This window comes from Mobula hypostoma, chromosome 2, assembly GCF_963921235.1.
Source record: "Mobula hypostoma chromosome 2, sMobHyp1.1, whole genome shotgun sequence".
NCBI classification, from domain to species: Eukaryota; Metazoa; Chordata; class Chondrichthyes; order Myliobatiformes; family Myliobatidae; genus Mobula; species Mobula hypostoma.
Genome location: NC_086098.1, coordinates 232,125,781 through 232,146,641, shown reverse-complemented (window position 1 = coordinate 232,146,641; position 20,861 = coordinate 232,125,781). Strand labels below are relative to the sequence as shown.

Here is a 20,861-nt window from a genome sequence, read left to right as displayed (position 1 = left end):
AAGGAGTCGACGGAGGAATCAGAGGAGAAGCCAGCGCCTGGGCCAGAGAAGGAGAAGCTGGTGGACAGGCTGAAGAAGGAGACGTTGGAGGTTGGGCAGGAGACAATTCAGAGGAGCTGATCTGTGTGCAGACTGTACTGCTGCCTGCTACTCAGAGGCATCAGAGTTGTTGTGCAAGGCAGCGTACAAAGTAACCATGAATGACTGGACGTTTCTCTTGTGACCTCAATGTCCCTGTTGAATATTGATATTGTAAGATGCCGCAGGCCAGTTTCCCTTGTTTGGTAGTGAGACAGCAGATGAGGCAGCAGCATGGCCTTGGTTGTAGTGACGACTAGGCCTCAAGCCATGGGCTTGCCTGCTCCTGCAGTCCAGGTGAGAAGACCCTGGAGGTGGTGTAGCATGGTGTCCATGTTCATCAATTTTCATGTCGCTCAGGCTCTTGGACTATACATGTGCTTTCTTGCGTAACGATGTGTGTTTTTATTTCTCTTTCACTCTTTTGAATGCATGTCACTCATCTTGGCCCTAGAGGAGTGCTGTCTCATTCAATTGTATCCATGAATGGTTTCGAATGATAATTAAACGTGATTCAATTTTAATTTGAGTTTGCTGTCTTGAGGCAAATTTGGGTGGATAAAACCCCAGAACATAGCAAGGTGTTCCCTCGGACCCTGTTGGAGACTAGTGCAGAAATTGCAAGGGCCCTAGCAGAGAATTTTAAAACATCCTTAACCACCGATGATGTACCAGAGGATTGGAGGATAGCTAATGTTGTTCTGTTGTTTAAAGAAGGCTCTAAGAATAAGCCAGAAAATTATAGACTGGTGAGCTTGACATCAATAGTGGGAAAGCTATTGGAAGGTATTCTAAGGGACCAGATATATAAGCATTTGAATAGACCAGGACTGAGTAAGGATAGTCAACATAGATTTGTGCATTTTACATCATGTCTAACCAACCTTACAAAGCTTTTTGAGGAATTTATCAGGAAAGTTGATGAAGGCAAGGCAGTGGATCTTGTCCACATGGACTTTAGCAAGGCTGTTGACATGGCAGGTTCGTCAAGAAAGTTCAGTCACTTGGGATTCATGATAAGCTAGTGTAGCGCCTAGTTATATTGGCTCATATATGTCTAGGGGAAATCCCACCCAGCACCTGCCTGAACGCTTCCCACGGAGTCAGTTGCCGCCCGAATCAATCCCAAACATCAATCATCGCCCAGCACACCCACTACGTTTTACCAAGTACACTTTATAGATATTACTATTTCTATGACATTAATAGAAATTCGATACAGAAAAGGAAGTAATGAAGAAAAAGGCGCCAAGACTTATCGAAATCCAAGTTCTTCGCGCGCAACCGTTGGAGCTCAATCAATTCCTGACGACCACCCGAATCCTGTCGACTCACGGCTCAGGACCACCCGAAGTGATCAACCGGAGCCTTTCCGCACATCCGCGGTCCTCCTCGTCTCTCCTCCGACTCCCCGCCAAAACCCCGTCCCCGATCATATGATACAGCATTAACATCCGAAAACAAAACGATACATGACCACCCATTGGCTAACAGCACCCTGCTGTCTGTATTAACCCAAGCAACTGTCTAGCTAGAGACTTTCTCAGCATTTAACATAACAAAGAAGCATTCCCCAGTATAACATAACAAAGAAGCCATTTTAAATTTAACATACAACAAAAAGGAAAAACCCCGTACACTAGTAAATTGGATCAGGTATTTGTTTTGCGGGAGAAACCTGAGAGTGGTAGCACATGGGTGCCTCTCCAATTGGAGGCCTGTGATTAGTGGTGTACCACAGGGATTGTTCTGGATCCGCTACTGTTTGTTATCTATGTCAATGATCTGGATGATAATAAGGTAAACTGGATGACACCAAGATTGGGGGTTGTAGTGGACAATGAGGAAGACTATCGAGGCTTACAGCGGGATCTGGACCGGCTGGAGAAATGTTAGATGGAATTTAATGCATACAAGTGTGAGCTGTTGCACTTTGGGAGGACCAACCAGGGTAAATGAGAAGTGTCGTAGAAGAGAGGGACCCGGGAATACAAATCCCTAATTCCTTTAAAGTTGTGTGATAGGTAGGTAGGGTTGTAAAGAAAGGTCTTGGCACATTGGCCTTCATAAATCAATACATCAAGTACAAGAGTTGGGATGTTCTGTTGAAATTGTATAAGACATTGTTGAGGCATAATTTGGAGTATTGTGTGTGCATTTAAGGTCACCCACCTTCAGGAAAGATGTAAATAAGATTGAAAGCATGCAGAGAAAATTTACAAGGATGTTGCTGGGACTTTAGGATCTGACTTATAGGGAAAGGTTGAAGAGGTTATGACTTTATTCCCTGGAGCGTAGAGAGCAAGGGAAGATAGTACAGAGCTATACAAATTATGAGGGGTATGGATAAGATAAACGCAAGTGGGTTTGGTGACTCTAGAACTAGAGTTCATAGGTTATGTTTGAAAAGGGAAACATTTAAAAGAAACACCCAGAGGGTGGTGGTGAGTGGGTGGAATGAGCTGCCAACAGAAATGGTGGACACGGGTTCAATCTCAACACTTAAGAAAAATTTAGATAGGTACTTGGATGGGAGGGATAACAAGGGCTATGGTCTGGGTGTAGGTCAATAGGACTAGGAAAAATTAGTGGTTTGGGATGGACAAAATGGTCCAAAGGGCCTAGTTCTGAGCTGCAGTGTTTGATGCTTCTATGACTTTATGCACCTGATTCTTAAGCCCTCTAACAAAGGGAATGATTTTTCTTTGGCTACCCTGACTAGGACTTAACCAGTTTTAAATTTTTCATTTAGGTTTCTTCACAATCTCTGTCTCAACATTCTCAAGACTATTGACAGATCCAAGGCCACTTATACATGGAATTATTTAGATACTTCTGTTCTGCACCATCACCCAAGCCTTCTCATCTTTCCTAAAGTATGGTGCTCTGAGCTGGGCAGCATATTCCAGTCAAGACCAGATCTGTGTATATAAACACCTTCCATGTCCTTAAGCTTCTTTTGATAAAACCAAAGATTGTAACTTCATATTTTTCGATTTCCTTTGTTATTGCCTGACTTGCTGAAGTCAGAAATTATATCTATCTTTTTTTTAATGTTTCCAACTGGCCTAATACTCTCAATGAACTGTGTTCTGATGCCTCAAACCTTCCTGTCTGTCTCTATTTTTTGGAATTGTGTTCTTTAGTTTCTTCTCCTCAAAATGTAACACTTTTTCTTTCCATGCCTTTACGCCTACCAGCCACTGAACCACCTAATTCACCAGAATGTCGTTACCTCATTGAAAAAGAAAGAGAACACTGGAAGAGCTCAGAGGATTGAGCATCATATATGGAGACAAACTCTTATGGAGCTATTCCAGTATTCTCCCTTTTTGTTCTAGACCTCAGCATCTGCAGTTTATTTTACCTTTACCTCTTTGAAGTCTATTACTACCCCCTCTATCTTTGCACTGTGCCTCCAAGTCACCTGCAAATGTGGGACTTGCCAAGCCCAAATTGGTATCGGAATTGGTTTACTAGTGTCACATGTACCAGCTTACAGTTGGAAGCTTGTCTTACATACTGTCTGTACAGATCGAAACACTACGCAGTATATTGAGCTAGAATAAGGCAAAACAAGGATGATGCAGGATAAAGTGTAAACATTTCCAAAAATTTGCAGTAATAGAAACCGATAAAGTGCAAGGTCATAACGAGGTAGATTGTGAAGCGAAGAGTCCATTCTATCATACAAGAGATACATTTAAAGAGCCTGATAGTGGAGGGATAGAGGGCCGTCTTTAATCCTACTGATATGTGATTTCAGACCCAGTGGGAGAGAGGATATGAGAGTATGTTCATGGCCCTTTTATTATGCTGGCTGCTTTACCGAGGCAGCGAGAAAAGTAGACAAGCTCCCTGGAGGGGAGGCTGGTTCCTGTGATGTGCTGTGCTGTGTCCACAACTCTCTGCAGTTTCTCACAGTCACAAGCCAAGCAGTTATGCATCCAGAGGGAATGTTTTCTATGGTGCATTGGTAAAAATTGGTAAGTGTCAACGGGGACATGCCAAATTTCTTTTGTCTCCTGAGGAAGTGCTCTGCTGAGCATTTTTTTTGTCATGACATCAATGTGGTTGGACCAGAAAGGCTAGTAGTGACGTTCACTCTTAGGAACTTGAAGCTCTCAACCCTCTCAGCCTCAACATTGTTGATGAATATAGGAAGACCTACACCACCCACACTCCCCTCCCCCATTTCTGAAGTCAACAAGCAGCTCTTTGTTTTGTTGACATTGAAGGAAAGATTGTTGTCCTGATACCACATCACTGAGCTCTCTATCTTCTTTCTTTACTCCAACTCATCATTATTTGAAATGCAGCCCACGACAGTGGTATCATCAGGGCCAGGCCAATTTTATTATTAAGGTAAGCAAAGGAGGAACATTTATCATTAGTGATACCTGGGCAACTCAAAAATAAATGGGATAGAGAGAAATGATGGCCAGACTGTGCACAATGACCATCCGGTCAACAGCCTAAAATAAACAAACCTTCCCTTAATAATAAAATTTGCCTGGCCTGTGTAAAAGTGTGCGGATGAGACTAGGATTGATGAAGCAGTGCAAGAGGAACTGGACGTTTGACTGGAATCTAATAAGGAAGAGGATCTGTTAGCACTGGAGCAACAATGGTGGCAAGAAGCAATGGGAATCTATCAACAACACAACCTCCAGCAAAACAGTTTACCACATAGAGACACACTTCCAGGCATTTAAAAAGTGATGGCCACCTTCGAAAGTGGAGAGCAGCACTAAATGATGGGGATTGGCGTGCTTTGCAGCAAGGATTTTATCATTTAAAGAGGAGCTGTACAAATGTCCATTGTATCTTTTCAGATGTCCATCTTCTTTTAGCCTCATTCATCAACTACTCCGTAGCAGTCAGAGGAACCCTTATTATTAAACCTCTGATCTCTATCATATTCAATTTGCTCAGCAGCAACTGGGACAACCCACACCTCTCCTGCCACCACTTCAACTTGAAATGCTGCATGACAGCATAGCTCAGTGCATCTGAAGATCATGGTTGATTTGATTGTATCCTTCACACATTCCCTTAGAATAACCTCTCATTCCCTTGGTTATCAGTAATCTGCCTCAGAGAAGTTTCTGTCTGTGCAAGATTTTGTGTAAGAATGCTCCTCTGAACAAGGAGGTTTTACCTCAAGCAAACCTATATCTTGAGATAGTGATTCCAAGCTCTAAATTCTACCACAAGTGTGTGTGTGTGTGGTATGTATGATCCCTTGTAGGACCTTATATAATGAAAGTGTTAAGGCATAAGTAATAAGCTCCTTTTACATTTGCTAATCCAAATTTCCCTTCTCACTTTGGCTAAAAAGGCAAGAAAATTATACATTTATGTGTACCACATGACTTGTAGAGATAAATTCTTTTGCCTCACCCTAACAACCTCTGGATTGGTAAAGTCATCTCCTTATTTTCTCTCACAGTCCCCAGATATTGGAGCCATGTTTACCTAGTATGCTCCTGTTAACAAGAATTGCTTCTGCCATCGCTGTACCTCTGCAACTGCCAAACCATGAAGTGAGCCACTTCTGCTATGATCCAGAGCCCTGTTTCTGGGGCAATCTGTTGGGACAGAAAGCTGCAGCAAAGAAACAGGCCCTCCATCCCATTGAGTCCATGCCAAACATTGATTATCCATTTACATTAATCACTTTTTTAAAATACTCCCCACTTCCTCACGATCTCCTCCCAGATTCTAACACTCATCTGCACAATAGGAGCAGTTTACAGCAGCCAATTAAGCCACCAGCCTGTACATTTCTGGAGTGTGGGAGGAATCTGGAGCACCTGGAGTAAGCCCACACACTCAGAGGGAGAGCGTGCAAACTCCACACAGACAGAACCTGAGGTCAGGATTGAACCTGGGTCAGTGGCCCTGCTAGCTGTTCTACAGTGTGACTGTGCTGACCCTAGTGTTGATACAGTGGTGAAATTATAGCCAGGAATGTATGAAGTCCAGCTCAGCACCAGAGCTTTCTGCTCTTTTGTTTTTATGCAGCTTTACAGTACAATATTATTTGAGTTAATTTAGTTATTATAGGATGATCTGTTAGAGTCACAAAGAACAGATTCAGTTTAATTGACAAAGAAATCAAGGAGGTATAAATGCAAATTATAACGTGTATTTGCCATGTAAGATAACCATTGCCTCCACAGCAAAAGAACACCTCCAATAAACTATACACAGGTGATTAACCTAGCACACAGTCAGTGCTGACACTGTTGGCACAAAAAATTCTCTCATGCATATCCAAACAGAATAACTTTTATAAGATGGTTGGAGCTGTGAGTACGGGCTTGGCATGCTGTCTTCTCTCTGGATTGTTCCTCCTGTTTGTTAACATCTAATTAGTCATTCACTGTTTCCAAAATGATGTGTTTAATGCAGAAAACCACGCGCAAGTGAGCAAGGCCTCCTTCGGTGTCAGGATCCTGGATGTCAATGACAACGCTCCAGAACTTTCTATGCCATTCGAAGCTGCTATCTGTGAAGATGCCAAACCGGGTCAGGTAACAGATGCAATATTTATTGGATTTCTGTGTTAATGTAATTGGCTAAATCTGTTCCAGGAGCACGCAAGTTCAATTTGTTGATACAAGTCAGAGCTTGCCCTCATTAGGTAAAGATACCAATATTGATTCAATAAATAGCCAAGTCAATAGGTCTCAAAGGTAACACCCCTTTGACTGTGTCATGATACTGCAACTTGCTTTGAGTTCCAAGGTTGCTATGCCGACTGAAGATTTCTGGAAAACCAGATTGACTATCACATGGGTACTATGAGATAGAAGAATAATTCAAACGAAATGAATGGTTTGCCCTGGTGTCTACAGTTAAATATTCACCAAATGCTGGCCTGATTGTCTTTCTGATTATGGAAATTCAAAGCCTTCTGTCGACATCTTTGTGAGATAGCCAACTGTGAAACTGCAGAGACACGCTTTGCATGTGAATGGACCAAGTATGAAAGATAAAGAGATGCCATTTTATTTAAAATGTAACAATTGTTAACAAGAGAGTGATCTCTTATAAGTATGATGCACACAATATACAGAAAAAAGAAAATGAATTGTTGCGCGGTTAGAGATTGGTAGGTATGATACAGTGGCTGAAAGTAATTCACAGCTGGAAGTTTAGCTTCTGAGGATACACATCATATCAAAAGGACAGGAAGATATGTTGAGGGGTTGGTTGACTCTGTTGGTAAAAAATGAAATTAAATCCATAGAAAGAAATGACATAGGATCAGATAATCCTTGTGGGTCGAGGTAAGAAACAATGAGGGTTAAAAAGACCCAGATGGGCATTATATACAGGCCTCTGAATAGTAGACAGGACGTTGGGTACAAGTTACAACGGGAGATAGAAAAGGCATGCAAAAAGGACAATGTTACAGTAGTCATGGGGATAACAGTATGCAGGTTGATTGGTTTGATGCTGGATTCCAAGAGAGGAAATTTGTACAATGGCTACAAGATGGCTTTTTAGATTTATAAAGAGTAAGCGAGAGGTAAGAGTGGGTATCAGACCACTGAAAAATGATGGTGGAGAAATGACATAGCTGCGATTTCTGAGGAGAAGGTGTTTGGAAGCTGAAAGATCTCAAGGTTGCTAAGTCACCTGGACCTGGTGGACTCCTTCTAAGGTTTTTGAAAGAGGAAGCTGAAGAGATTGTGGGTGCACTAGTAGTAATATTTCCAGAATCACTAGATTCTGAAATGATTCAGGAGGACTGGAAAATTGCTAATGTAACTCCTCTCTTTAAACAGGGAGGGAGGCAAAAGACAAGAAATTGTAGGCCTGTTAGCCTGACTTCAGTGATTGGCAAGGTGTTAGAGTCCGTTATTAATTATTGTGTTTTGGGGTACTTGGAGACACATGATAAAATAGGCCAAAGTCAGCAGGATTTTCTTAAGGGGAAATCTTGCCTGAGAAAGGCCTTTGACAAAGCGCTGCACATGAGGCTGCTAAACAAAAGTAGAGCCCGTGGTATTACAGGAAAGATACGAGCATGGATAGAAGATTGGCTGACTGACAGGGGGCAAAGAGTGGCACTAAAGGGGGCCGTTTCTGGTTTGCTGCTGGTAACTAGTGGTGTTCTGCAGGGGTCAATGCTGAGACTGCTTTTTCATGTTTTCTGTCAATGATTTAGATGATGGAATTAATGGCCTCACAGCCTGGTTTGCGGATGATAAACAGATAGGCAAAGGGGCAGGTAGTGTCCAGGAAGCAATAAGGCTGCAGAAGGAATTCGGCAAATTAGGAGAATGGGCAAAAAGTGGCAGATGGAATATCTGTAGGGAAGTATAGGGGCATAAAATTTGATGGAAGGAATAAATACCTGGACTATTTTCTAATCTAAATGGAGAGAAAATTCAGAATTCAGAAGTACAAAGGGACCTGGGAGTCCTCGTGCAAGATTTTCTGAAGGCTAACTTACTGGCTGAGTCAGTGGAAAGAAAGGCAAATGCAATGCTAGCCATTCATTTTGAGAGAACTAGAATCTAACAGCAAGGATATAACGCTGAAGCTTTATAAGGCATTGGTCAGACCACACTTGGAGTATTTTGAACAGTTTTGGACTCCTTATCTCTGAAAGGGTATGTTGGTATTGGAGAGGGTCCAGAGGATGGTCCCGACAATGATCCCGGGAATGACAGGGTTAATGTATGAGGAGCATTTGATGCCTCTGGGCCTGTACTCACTGGAGCCTAGGAGAATTAGAGGAGAATATTGGAAAGTCCAGATGGAGTGGATTTGAAGAGGATGTTTCGTTTAGTCGGGGAGTCTAGGACTAGAGGGCACAGCCGCAGAATAGAAGGACATCCCTTTAGAAAAGAGATGAGGAGGAATTTCTTTGGCCAGAGCTGGTGAGTCTGTAGAATTCATTGCTACAGATAGCTGTGAGGGCTAAGTCATTGGGTATATTTAAAGCGGGGGCTGATAGCTTCTTAAGTTGTAATGGTGTCAAAGGTTATGGGGAGAGAGCAGTATTGAGAGGGATAATAATTCAGCCATGTTGGAATGGTGGAGAAGACTCGACAAGCCACATGGCCTATTTCTGCTTAAGGCTTATGGTCATAGTGTCTTCACAGGTGTGGACAGCTTTAAATGTTTCGTGTATTTCCATTTCTGTGGAATAGGTTGGACATCCACTACTCATTGGAAGAGTGTTGCTGTTAATGCAATTAACCACTTTGGTTGCTGAGCTAAATATCTATCATTGGTTACAAGTAAGATCTTGCTAATGGAGATTGAGAACTGTGAGTGGGCAGCAATCTCACTCTCTATGCGAAGCTCTGCTCTATGCCCAGTTGTTGGAGCAATCCACAATCCCTTGCGTTTGACCCATTCTTCAGAGCTGATCAGTGACTCACCTCCAGTGCTGGGAAAACTGCCTGGTCCTGGAACTGCTGATAGATGAGGGAAGCTTCACAATCCCAGTGATGATTGGATCTAGCTGAACGAAACACTATGATGAATAATTAGGCAAGTGGGCATCTATTCCATCTGCTCTATATAGTAGAAACGGTTCCAATTGTTTCTTTATCTTGCCTAAATCTTGCTGTAGGCATAACCCCTAACACCTCTGTGTTCACTTCCTTCATGAGGATCTAGTTTCAGCTTTCAAATTAGAACATAGACCATACATAGAACACAGAGTACAGGAACAGGCCTTCCAGCCTACAGGTTGTGACAAACTAATTATATTACCAGCCATATATCCAACCCAATTAACCATTCTGCCCACATCCTTCCTTTCCCTGCACATTCATGTGACAAACTAATATCTTCTATCATATTTGCCTTCCCTACAACCCCTGGCAGTATATTCCAGGCACCAACCCATCTCTATGGACAAAACCTCGCCCGGCACATCTCCTTTGAAGCTACCTCCTCTTACCTTAAATGCATGTTCTCTTGGATTAGACACCTTGACCCTGGGGAAAAGATACAGCTTGCCCACTCTGTCTAATCCCTCTCACAATTTTATGTACTACTATCAGTCCTCTGGTCACAAGTAAAGGATTTTGTTACAGTGCAAGGATATCTTGCTACAATTATGCAAAGCTTTGCTGTGACCACAGATGCAGTGCTGTGTGCATTTTAAGACTCCTTGCTTAAGAAAGGATAATTGGACTAGATTATAAAAGCCAGGATATACCGATCCCGGTTTATAAGGCATTTGTCAGATTGTATTTGGAATTCTGTGAACAACTTTGGGCCAGCTATCTAATAAAGATTGCTGGCCTGGGATAGCATCAAGAGGAGGCTCCTGAGAATGAACTCAGGAATAAAAGGCTTAACATATGAGGAGTGTTTGACATCATTGGGCCTCTACTCAATGGAGTTCAGAAGAACAAGTGGGATCTCACTGAAAGGAGAAGCCTGCATAGAATGAACATGGAGAGGATGTTTCCATTTCTAGAAGAGTCTGGGATCCCAAGACACAGCCTCAGAATAAAGGGATGTCCCGTGAAAAGTGAGATGCAAAGGAATTTCTATCAGAGATTCTCTCAAACCTGTGTCCACAGAGGTCTGTGGAGGTCATGTCATTGGGTATACTTAAGGCATAAATTGATAGGTTCTTGATTGGAAGGGGGTGAAGGGTTACAGGGAGAATGTGGGACAATGGGATTGAAAAAATAATCATCCATGATTGAATGGTGGAGCAGCTTTAAAGGGTTGAATTACCTATTTCTGCTTCTATAACTAATGGTTTAAAGGATATACTTGCTGTAGTGAAGGTTTACCAGTGATTCCTGGCAAGCCAGGACTGTTGCATGAAGAGAGATTGGGGCGACTATGCCTGTACTCTCAAGATTTTAGAGGAGATTCCTTTAAAGCTTATAAATAGTCTCACAGGGATTGACAGACTGTGGGGAGGGGATGCCTGAGTGCGGAGGGTGAGCACGTTGAGTGAAGGGCTGCCATCTCAGGTTCACAGGGCAAGAAGTTGGGTGATGCAGAGCGGCAGCCTCACAGCTCCAGGGATCCAGCTTTGAGCCCGAGTCTGAGGGCCGTCCGTGTGGAATGTACACATTCTCCCTGTGACTTTTCTTCAGGTGCTTCAGTTTACTTCCAATCCCTGGTTAAGTTGGTTAGTAAGGTAACTGGACACTGTAAATTGTCCCTGCTGGGTTGGAGAAAGGTAGAATCTGGAGTGGTTCTTCAGAATATAGGCAGTTAGAAAAGTGGGATGAAGGCAGGATGAGATTAAGTGGATGGTGGATGTTGATGTGGGCGCAGCTGGCTGAAGGACCTGTTTCCCTACTGCACCTTTCTATGACCCTATGACTCTTTAGGACTGAGTCTAGAAGACATGTCTTCTCTCAGGAGCTGGGTCGGATTCCAAGTCACTGAAGAAGGAGGTAAATTTCTGGACACATAGTACATCAGTGGAGAATGGTATGGAGATGGAGATTCAGCCATGGTGGATGCTAGGGCACGTCGGAAGGACCAAATATCATGATGCTGTTCCTTTTTTTATAACCTTGTGTCAAACTGGCACACGACTGCCCAATGAAGGGATATCTGACAAACTTACAGATTCTACACTCAAGCTCAAGCTGTTGTTGATAATGAGATTAGAAAAAGTTTTCAGGTCGGTCCACGGTAGCCAGATTTATTGAGGTTTGATAGGTTCAATAGGTACACTTAATGACAGATAAATGTAAGCAATATATATCTTGAAATTCTTTTTCTTCACATACATCCACGAAAACAGAGGAATGCCCCAAAGAATGAATGACCGTTAAACGTTAGAACCCAAAGTGCTCCCCAGCTCCCCCGTCCCACGCACAAGCAGCAGCAAAGCAACGACGCCCCCCCCTGCCCCCCAACCCTCACCAGCAAATAAGCATCAGTGTCCTCCACCGGGCGCTCAAGCTTTCAGCAAGCATCAATAAAGACACAGACTTGTAGTACCCCAAAGACTACTCGTTCACCCAGTAATCTGACATACCACAGGCTCTCTCTCTCCCCCGAATAAGGGAAAAAGAGGTGTCTCTTTTCACAGAGAAAGGGGAGATATAACAAACAACTAGCTGATTTACGATGTTAGAAGTCTGGTGCACCGCCTTTTCTGAGCTCTGCGCCCAGAGAATCGGTCCCATAAAGGTGCACCTCTCTGAACATACAACCCCTGGTAGCTAACCCGCTGCTCCCAATGTTCCGTGTTTTCCCACGACGCTTCAATCAGGGGCACCAGCCTAGAATCAGCACGTCTCCAGAGCCACGAAAATCCGGCATCATGAAGGTGCACTAGTCTTCCAGGCCACGTCCTTGGGATGTCAGAAAATGGCCGGTTGTGAGGCCATAAGAGCGGGTCCCAATCCCACAAAGAACCGAAGTCAGAGTGTTTTCCTGACCTGGAGAAAGGTAAAGAGGAGATATCAAAGATAGAAATAGAGCTGTTTCCAAAGGTACAAGCAAAGGAGTAGCTCCATCATTACTTTGCACCACACCTTCCTTTGCTGGTGTTTTGATAATTGTTTCTTACATCATTGATAGATGTTTAATGAAATGTGCCCAATATAGAACAATAATTAGTGTTGCTGATCCACTGGAAAACCAACACTTGTCTATGCAGACGGCACTCTCATTCAGCACTTGGTTTATGGTCCATAGACAGATGCAGAATTACTCCAGAAGAATTGCTGCTCTCCTGTTGACTGTTGGGTTCTCCCTTACAGCTGGTGCACACGGTCAGTGTGGTGGACAAAGACGAGCCAAAGGGCGGGCATCACTTTTACTTCACGCTGGCTCCAGAGGCAGCCGACAGTCGCCACTTCACCCTCTGGGATATCAAAGGTATAACTTGATCCTCTGGTCACATGTAACAATGAGCCAAAACTGCTTCTGGTGTTTCAGTCGCAGAACAAGCAACTTGCCTGAAATTTTAGTTCACAGCAAAGCATAATATTAAATCTAGTCTCACAACATTGGAATGGAAATGAAGACTAATTCAACATTCACTCCTTCAGAAGGTTATTGCAACATCTGAATACATATAACTATGAATTAGTAAGCCTGTCTTTTGAGAATAATCTCACCTGTCAAACTTGTTTGTAAATTCAGGTTGGCCCATCCTCATCATAGAGACATCAGTTATTGCCAACACAAACCTTTGTTTCTTCTGTCTTTGTATTACAGTGACCACCTGCTCTTTCTCTCCAAAGGAAGATGTACTGACAGTGGAGGGTGTGCAGGGCATGTTGACTAGATTGAGCTTTGGATATGACTTATGAGGAAAAAGCCATCAGACTGAGTCTAAACTCTTCTCAATAGATTTGTTGACAGTAAGGAAACACAGGGACTGAAACAACAATATAGCTCCGACGTAAAAGATCAGCTATGATCTATTCTGACTGAACAGCAGAAAAGGGACTCATGTCTCTACCCAAATATCTACCTATATTTATGTACTGATGTATGGAAAGAGTCATGTGCACAAATCTTTAACATGTTTGTTTGAAGTTTCTGCTGCAGTATTTGACTGGAGACAGCTACCTATTTAGAATATGAATGTATTACAGCATTGTGCAAGAAAATTATCAAAACCTTTGGATTGTACTTTATTAGTTTGTTATTAATAGTTTATTAGTTTGCATTCGAGTAAACTAGTCTCATTATAGTCATGGTCATTCACATGGAAACAGGCCCTTCTGTCCATCTAGTATGTACCATCCTCAACCAACCATTTCCTAAAACCTCATTCCATTCTCTTTGTATTTCCATCAACTCTTTCCAGATTCTACCACTCAGGGCAATCTACAGTGGAAAATTGACCTACTGACCAGCACATCTTTAGGACATGCGGGGAAACTGGAATAAGCAGAGGAAACCCCACAGGAAGCGTGTGGAAATGTCACACCCGCAGTATCTGAGGTCAGGAATGAACTCAGGTCACAGGGGCTGTCAGATAAAATACGCTGAATAAAAAGAAAGTCAAAAACATGCAGATGCTGGAAATGTGAAATTATTGAAAGTACTGAGGATGTCAAATTGCATCTGTGGAAAGGGAATGGTATCAGTGTTATGGTGGAAAACCTAGTCAGGCCAAATCCAGCAGTTACTCAAATATCATGAATGACTAAGACAAAATATACTGCAGATGCTGGACATCTGAATGAAAACCCAAGGAGCTGGAGGAACTCAATGGGTCATGCAGCATGCAAGGTTGGGTGGGGGAGCCCAGATGAAGGGTCTTGATCCAGAAAATCAAATTCCATTTCCCTCCACAGATACTGCTTGGCCCACTGAATTTCTCCGTCAATGCTCATGAATAATTTGGAACTTTTAAAGAAATAGAGACCAATTTTTTTTTGGAAGGTTAAAGTTTTCCCTCTCATATTTTGTTGTTCACTGCAGAGTGAAGTGATCCTGCAGCCAACAATTCCTTGGTTTCTCTCTTCCTCTTTGGCCTCTGCTGTTATCTTTAAAGGAGCAAATAGAATTCACACTGATGAAAGGGAAAGATTAAAGGAGTGGTTATAGTGAGTTATCATAAGCTTCATGTAAAGGGAAGGAGAAGGGAGATGGGAATCTGATGATAGCATGAAATATTGGTCATTAGGGCATTATTGTTGCACACGTAATGAAAAACTTCATTTTGCATACCATCCATACAGATCATCTCATCACATCGAAAGCAGTAACAGTGTCGGATAGACACTCAGTGTCCATTGTATTGGGGTATTCCTATGCAGGAGTTTGAGGTGCTCACAGTTGCCACTTCTATACCACTGATATAAAGAGGAGTGTGAGTAGTGTGAGTTATCTATAGCCTGCCTGATGGTACATGATTCGTCTTGCTGACGTTGAGGGATAGGTTATTGTCTTCGCACCATGCCACCAGGTTCTTAATTTCCTCTCTGTACTCAAACTCATCATTACCCGAGATACGGCCTACAATTGTGGTGTCATCAGCAAACTTATATATTGAGTACGATGGAAACTTGGTCACATAATCGTGGATGTACAGTGAGTACAGCAGGGGGCTGAGTACACAGCCTTGTGGGGCACTGGTGCTCTGAATGATTGTAGAAGAGAGCTTGTCCCCTATTTTTACAGCCTGGGTCCTGTCTGTGAGGAAAACTTTTGGTTTTCTGCCCGATTGGAAGGGGGGAAGAAGAGAGCATGCCTGGGGTAGAAGGGGCTTTTCGTTATGCTTATTGGATCAGTGAGGAGTGTAGACAGAGTCTCTGGAGAAACTTGCTTCTGGGATGTGTTGAGCTATTTTTGCAACTCTATGAATTTTCTTGTGGTGTTAAACTGACCTGCTGCCATACTATACCATGAGACATTGGGATAGGATACTCTCTGTGGTCACCTTTAAAAACTGGTGAGGATCAAAGGGGACATGCTGAATTTCAGTCGACTCCTGAGGATGCAGAAATGCTGGTGAGCTTCCTTGGCTATGGCATCTGTGTAACAGAACCAGGACAGGCTGTTTAACATCACTCCTAGGAACTGGAAGCTCTCAAACTGATGGTGTCATCCGCAAACCTGAGCAGAATCTGGCCACACCGTCATGACGGCGTAAATTGCTGGGAGGAGGCACAAATGGAACGGTAACACACACGCGCGCACACACATGCACGCACACGGCAATTAAGCCGAACATCCTGCTTCTGTGCTTGCAAAACCTATTCAGTATTCAGCCAAAGGATTTTCAAGCAGGTGCAATATTCCTTTCTCGCTATTGCCAGGAAATTGCAATCTCGCATAACTGCAGGACTGCAGGTCCGCAGATGTCAGTCTTGCTTACGATTCAGCACACGCGTTGACGCAGCTCTGTCAGTGCCATCCATTCTGAGAAAGGAATTAACAATTAATTATCTGGCAGTCAGTTTGAAACAAAATTGAACCTGACACCGAGCCCCCTATTAAAATCCTGTCAGAACATATAGTATGCTTAAGAAAATTAATGCAGCTGACATTTCACGTTGCCGGCACATCAAAAATTCTGAAGGTAATTTCCAGCCCGTCTAATACCTGCTTCCATCATTTAAAAATTATTTGCAACTCCCAGTAGAGAGGTGTATATACTCTACCACCAGTTTGCTTTTTGTTTATGTTCTTGCAGTGGTAAGTATGGATTAGTACTATTGATTTTGCTAAAAGGTGAGCAAGCGGTCAGCGATCTCCTGCTGCTTACACAATACTAATGGGTGAGCAAATTCAGCCCCATGATGTGAGAGCTAAGTTGTTGGTAATCAATACTGCAGTTGGCACAGTCGAGCTTCTGTATCAGTCAGTTTGCGATGTGCACCATGCTGTGTGGAACGAAAACAGGTCTGTAAGCTCTGTGCCATTGTTTGTTTTCCCCTTCGAACTCTGCAGGTATTCTAGTCATTGTGAAAGTTATGGAACAATCAGCTGAAGGTCAGAGGTGGTCAGTATATACACACTAGAAGCAAGAACATTGTATTTTCTGGCAAACATTGGATATCACAGCACAAGAAAATCTGCAGATACTGAAAATCCAAGCAACACACAAAAAAATTCTGGAAAAACTCAGCAGGTCAGGCAGCATCTATGGAAAAGAGTAAACAGTCAACGTTTATAGCTAAGACCCTACATTAGGATCTGATGAAGTGTCTGGGCCTGATACCAACTGTTTCTATTGGTTATTAAAGGATGACCTATTTAATAATCTTTGACAGAGTGTGATTTAAAGCAGGTGATAGTGTTGGAAGAGGGAAATCACACTCAGTTGCATTTTATTATGTACCTCCTGTACTTAATAATGTGGTTAACAGAGTGCATGTGTGCCCAACCACTTCAAGGTTCGACATGCTAAGCATTCGTAGTCATAGTCATAGTCATACTTTATTGATCCCAGGGGAAATTCAGTGATACGCCTCTGCATACCACTGTTGTAAAGCATGATTTTTTTGAGTTACTATTGCCTTCCTGTCAGCTTAAACCAGTGGTCATTCTCTTCTGACCTCTCTAATTCACAAAGCATTTTCATCCACAGGACTGGATCACTGGATGTCTTTTTGGTATTTTTGCACCATTCTCTGTAAACTCTAGAGCTTGACATCTTCATGGACATCTTCAACACTTCATTTATCCAGGCTGCTGTTCCCATATGTTTCATCCCTGGACCGGTTCTACAGCTGGTGCCTGGTGGCACTGATGGCAATCATCATGACGTGCTTTGAACAACTGATAATGGAACACATCAAAAACTCCATCCCTGCCATGCTGGCTATTCACCAATATGCTTACCGACAGAACCACTCTACAACAGATGCCATAACACCTGTCATGCACCTGGCTCTGACTTACTTCGAAAAAAAGTACACTTATATCAGTATGCTGTTTCTGGATTTCAGTTTGGTATTCAACGCCTTTGTCCCACAGACAGTGGTGAACAAATTCCTATTCCTGGATCTAAATGCGCCACCTTACAACTATGTGTTGGACTTCCTAAGCAGCAGACCTCAGAATGGCAAGATGCACAACTTCTCCTCCCTCCCCATCATTCTGAACACGGGCGCCCGCCAGGGCAGGGCCGAGCCCATTGCTGTGCACTCTGCTTAGACGACTTCATGGCCAAACATCCAAGAAATCATATTGTCAAGTTTGCTGATGAGACGACAGTGGTGGGACTCATTGCCAACAACCATGAGACTGCCTACAGAGAGGAGGTGGAAGAACTCGAGACCTGGTGCCAGAAAAATAACCCTTTCCTCAATGTCAACATGACAAAGAAAGTAGTTATTAACTTCAGGAGAACTCATACCACTCACGCCCCTTTTTACTTCAGTGGCAAAGCAGTTTCAAGTTCCTGGGAGTGTTTATCTCACACAACCTCTCATGGTCCCAGAACACAATCAAGAAAGCCTCTATTTTCTGAGGAGGCTGAAGAGACCTGGACTATTCACAACAATACATATGACTTTCTACAGAGAACATCCTAACATGCTGCATCATCTACAGAAACTGCACTGCAGTGCACTGGAAGGCTCTACAACAGGTTGCCAAAACTGCCCAGTGCATCACTAGCACCAGCCTACCTGGCATCAAGGATATATATGCAGAAAGGTGTTGGGAAAAGGCCAGCAATGTCATAAAGGATCCCACTCATCATGCACAGGGACTGTGTGTCCCACTCCCCCCAGGGAGGAGATAAATAGTATTTGTGCCAGGACCACCAGTTTCAAAAACAGTTACTTTCTCCAAGCTGTAATGCTGATCAACACCTCCACCACTAATGTACCCCAACACATGCCCCATCTCCATTATCATTTCCTGCCAGTCACCTCATGTACAGATGCTCCTGTGCCTACCATCACTTTATGTACAAATGTGTACATTCGATCAATCAATGTATGCAACCTTTCTTATGTATTTATATTTATTGTTTTATTCAAAGGTACAATTCAATGTCAGAGAAAAATATAAAACATACATCCTGAAAAACTTTTTCTTTGCAACCATCCACAAAAACAGAGGAGTGCCCCAAAGAATGAGTGACAGTCAAATGTTAGAACCCCAAAGTACCCCCCAGCTCCTCCCTCGCTCACGTAAGCGGCAGCAAGCAACAATTCCCTCTCCTCCAACCTGCAAAATAAAAGCATCGGCGCCTGCCACCGAGCACTTAAGTGTGAGCAAAGCAACAGTAAATACACAGACTTGCAGTTACCCCGAAGGCATATCACTGGTTCTCTCTCTCTCTTCTTAATAAGGGAGAAAGTGATATCTCCGTTTACACAGCAAGTGGGGAGACATAACAAGCAACTCGCTGGTTTACGATGTTTAAAATCTGCCACGATAATTTTTTCAAGCTCTGTGCCCAATGATCACGAATCTCTAGTCACACAGCCACAGATATTTCGACTCCCCCAATGACACATGGTTCTCCTGTCATGACACAGACCCTCGATCCACCAGTCTCCAGAGGCCCGAGATCATAGGCTTCCAAAGGCGAGCCAAATACTTAGGCCGAGCCCTTGGCATGCCGAACAACAGCCAGTCCTGAAACCCGAGAGCGGGTCCCATTCCTGCAAAGAACTGTAGTCTGCATGTAACTCCAGGTCAGTGTCTTCAAAAGAACCCTGAAAGGGAAAAATAAAGATATTAAAGATGGAAAAAGAGCTGTTTCCCAAGATGCAAGCAAAGGAGTCGCCGTTTAGTGCCATCATCACTCCTCCCCACCTTCTTTATTGCTTTATTGTGTTTTTTGTGCTGCATCAGATCTGGGGTAACAATTATTTTATTCTCCATTACAATTGTGTACAGGAAATGATATTAAACTCTCTCGAATCTTGTTGTGCATAAAAATCTAAAGAGATCAGCAATATCCGAAATACTCAAACCACCTTGTCTAGCATCAACAATCATTCCATGGTCAGAGTCTCCGAGATGACATTGCTTCCCCTTTCAGATACTCTGTCTGAACAACAATTGAACTTCTCGACCATGTCTGCATGCTTTTATTCATTGAGGTGCTGCCTCATGACTGGCTGATTAGATATTTCAAAAGTTCAGTGGTTCCATTTAATATTTTCATTAAGGAGCATGTGTTTGGGTGTACCTACTAAATTGGCCACTGAGTATATGTCTATTACTGGTGGTGCAGAGTGAAAGATGTGATTTAAACATCAGCTTGATTGGTCAGGGAACATATTTATTCAAAAAGAAAACTGGTCTTCATTTTTCCTTAGTGGTCAGCAAGAGTTGGGCTCAAGGAGACTGGGAGATTTTGGTTTGGCAAGGATTTTGAGGGAAGTAGGGTAGATGCGGTAAAAGATGAAACCAAAAAGTGAACGGCCCAAATCACCTTCTGTTCCTGATCATACATGATGCAAAAACCTAGTGCCTTTAGTTCCAGAAAGACAATTGGAATAGAGAGACAAGGATCAAGAGATTGGCAGTGTCTCAATGGGCAGATGGGAGAGGATAATCAGCTCTTCGAGTCTATTGCACCATTAAAAGAGATCAGAGCTGATCAATGCACTAGCTCTATCTACCTGCCTTGCCAAGTTAGTATTAAGGCATTGATCACAGATTTTTCTTTGGATGAGTGTGTGGAAGTTCCACCTTCAATCTCCCTTTGTGGAAAAATGTGTTTCCATACCTTCTCCTGGTGTCAATGTTTCAAGATAAGGAGTTACCCATTCAGGGTGGAGATAAGGAGACATTTCTTCAAAGAGTAATGATTCTTTGGAATTTTCTAGCCAAGAGCATGTGGCTTAGTAGCTAGTACATTGAAGACAGAGGCTGATAAATCTGGAATATGGTGTTTATGTGTGGAAGTAGTGTTAAGCTCAAGATCTGTCATAATCTTATGGATTATCAGAGCAGGTTTGAGAGGTCCATGGAGTTCCCTTCCTGCTTCTTGTTCTCATGTTCTTTATGTTCTCATGCACAGTGCTCCCTGAAATGAGTACGTATTCTTCACTTCAACCACATCTCACCACTCTTTCGGGAATAGAATTTCTTCTTCTGAGTTCCCCATTGGCTCTCTCGTAATAATGTCATCCCGCACTTCACCTCAAGGGGAAACATTTGTACTGTGGCCACTTCAAAATCTGTTATATTTTATTCTACTCTTGCTCAGCCTCAAAGGGGAAAAATTGTATTTTTTCATCTTGGAATTGTAGAAGTTGTTGACGAGAACGCATTTAGAACATTGTGTTCAATTTTAGTCACCCTGCCACCCTATAGGAAAGATGCCATTAAACTGGAAAAGGTGCAAAGGAGATTTACAAGGATGTTTCTAGTACTTACAGGGT

At 42.9% G+C, this 20,861-nt stretch overlaps 1 protein-coding gene across 2 annotated transcripts in view; it reads left to right on the top strand.

Annotated features, from left to right (window-relative positions):
• LOC134342923 (cadherin-22-like) overlaps positions 1 to 20,861 on the top strand; it is a 1,022,768-nt gene that overhangs the window by 898,257 nt on the left and 103,650 nt on the right. For both annotated transcript variants that reach the window (XM_063041624.1, XM_063041625.1), the window contains exons 9-10: positions 6,496 to 6,617; positions 12,804 to 12,921. In XM_063041624.1, coding sequence (XP_062897694.1) covers positions 6,496 to 6,617; positions 12,804 to 12,921 — 240 coding nt within the window. The remainder of the gene's footprint in view (positions 1 to 6,495; positions 6,618 to 12,803; positions 12,922 to 20,861) is intronic.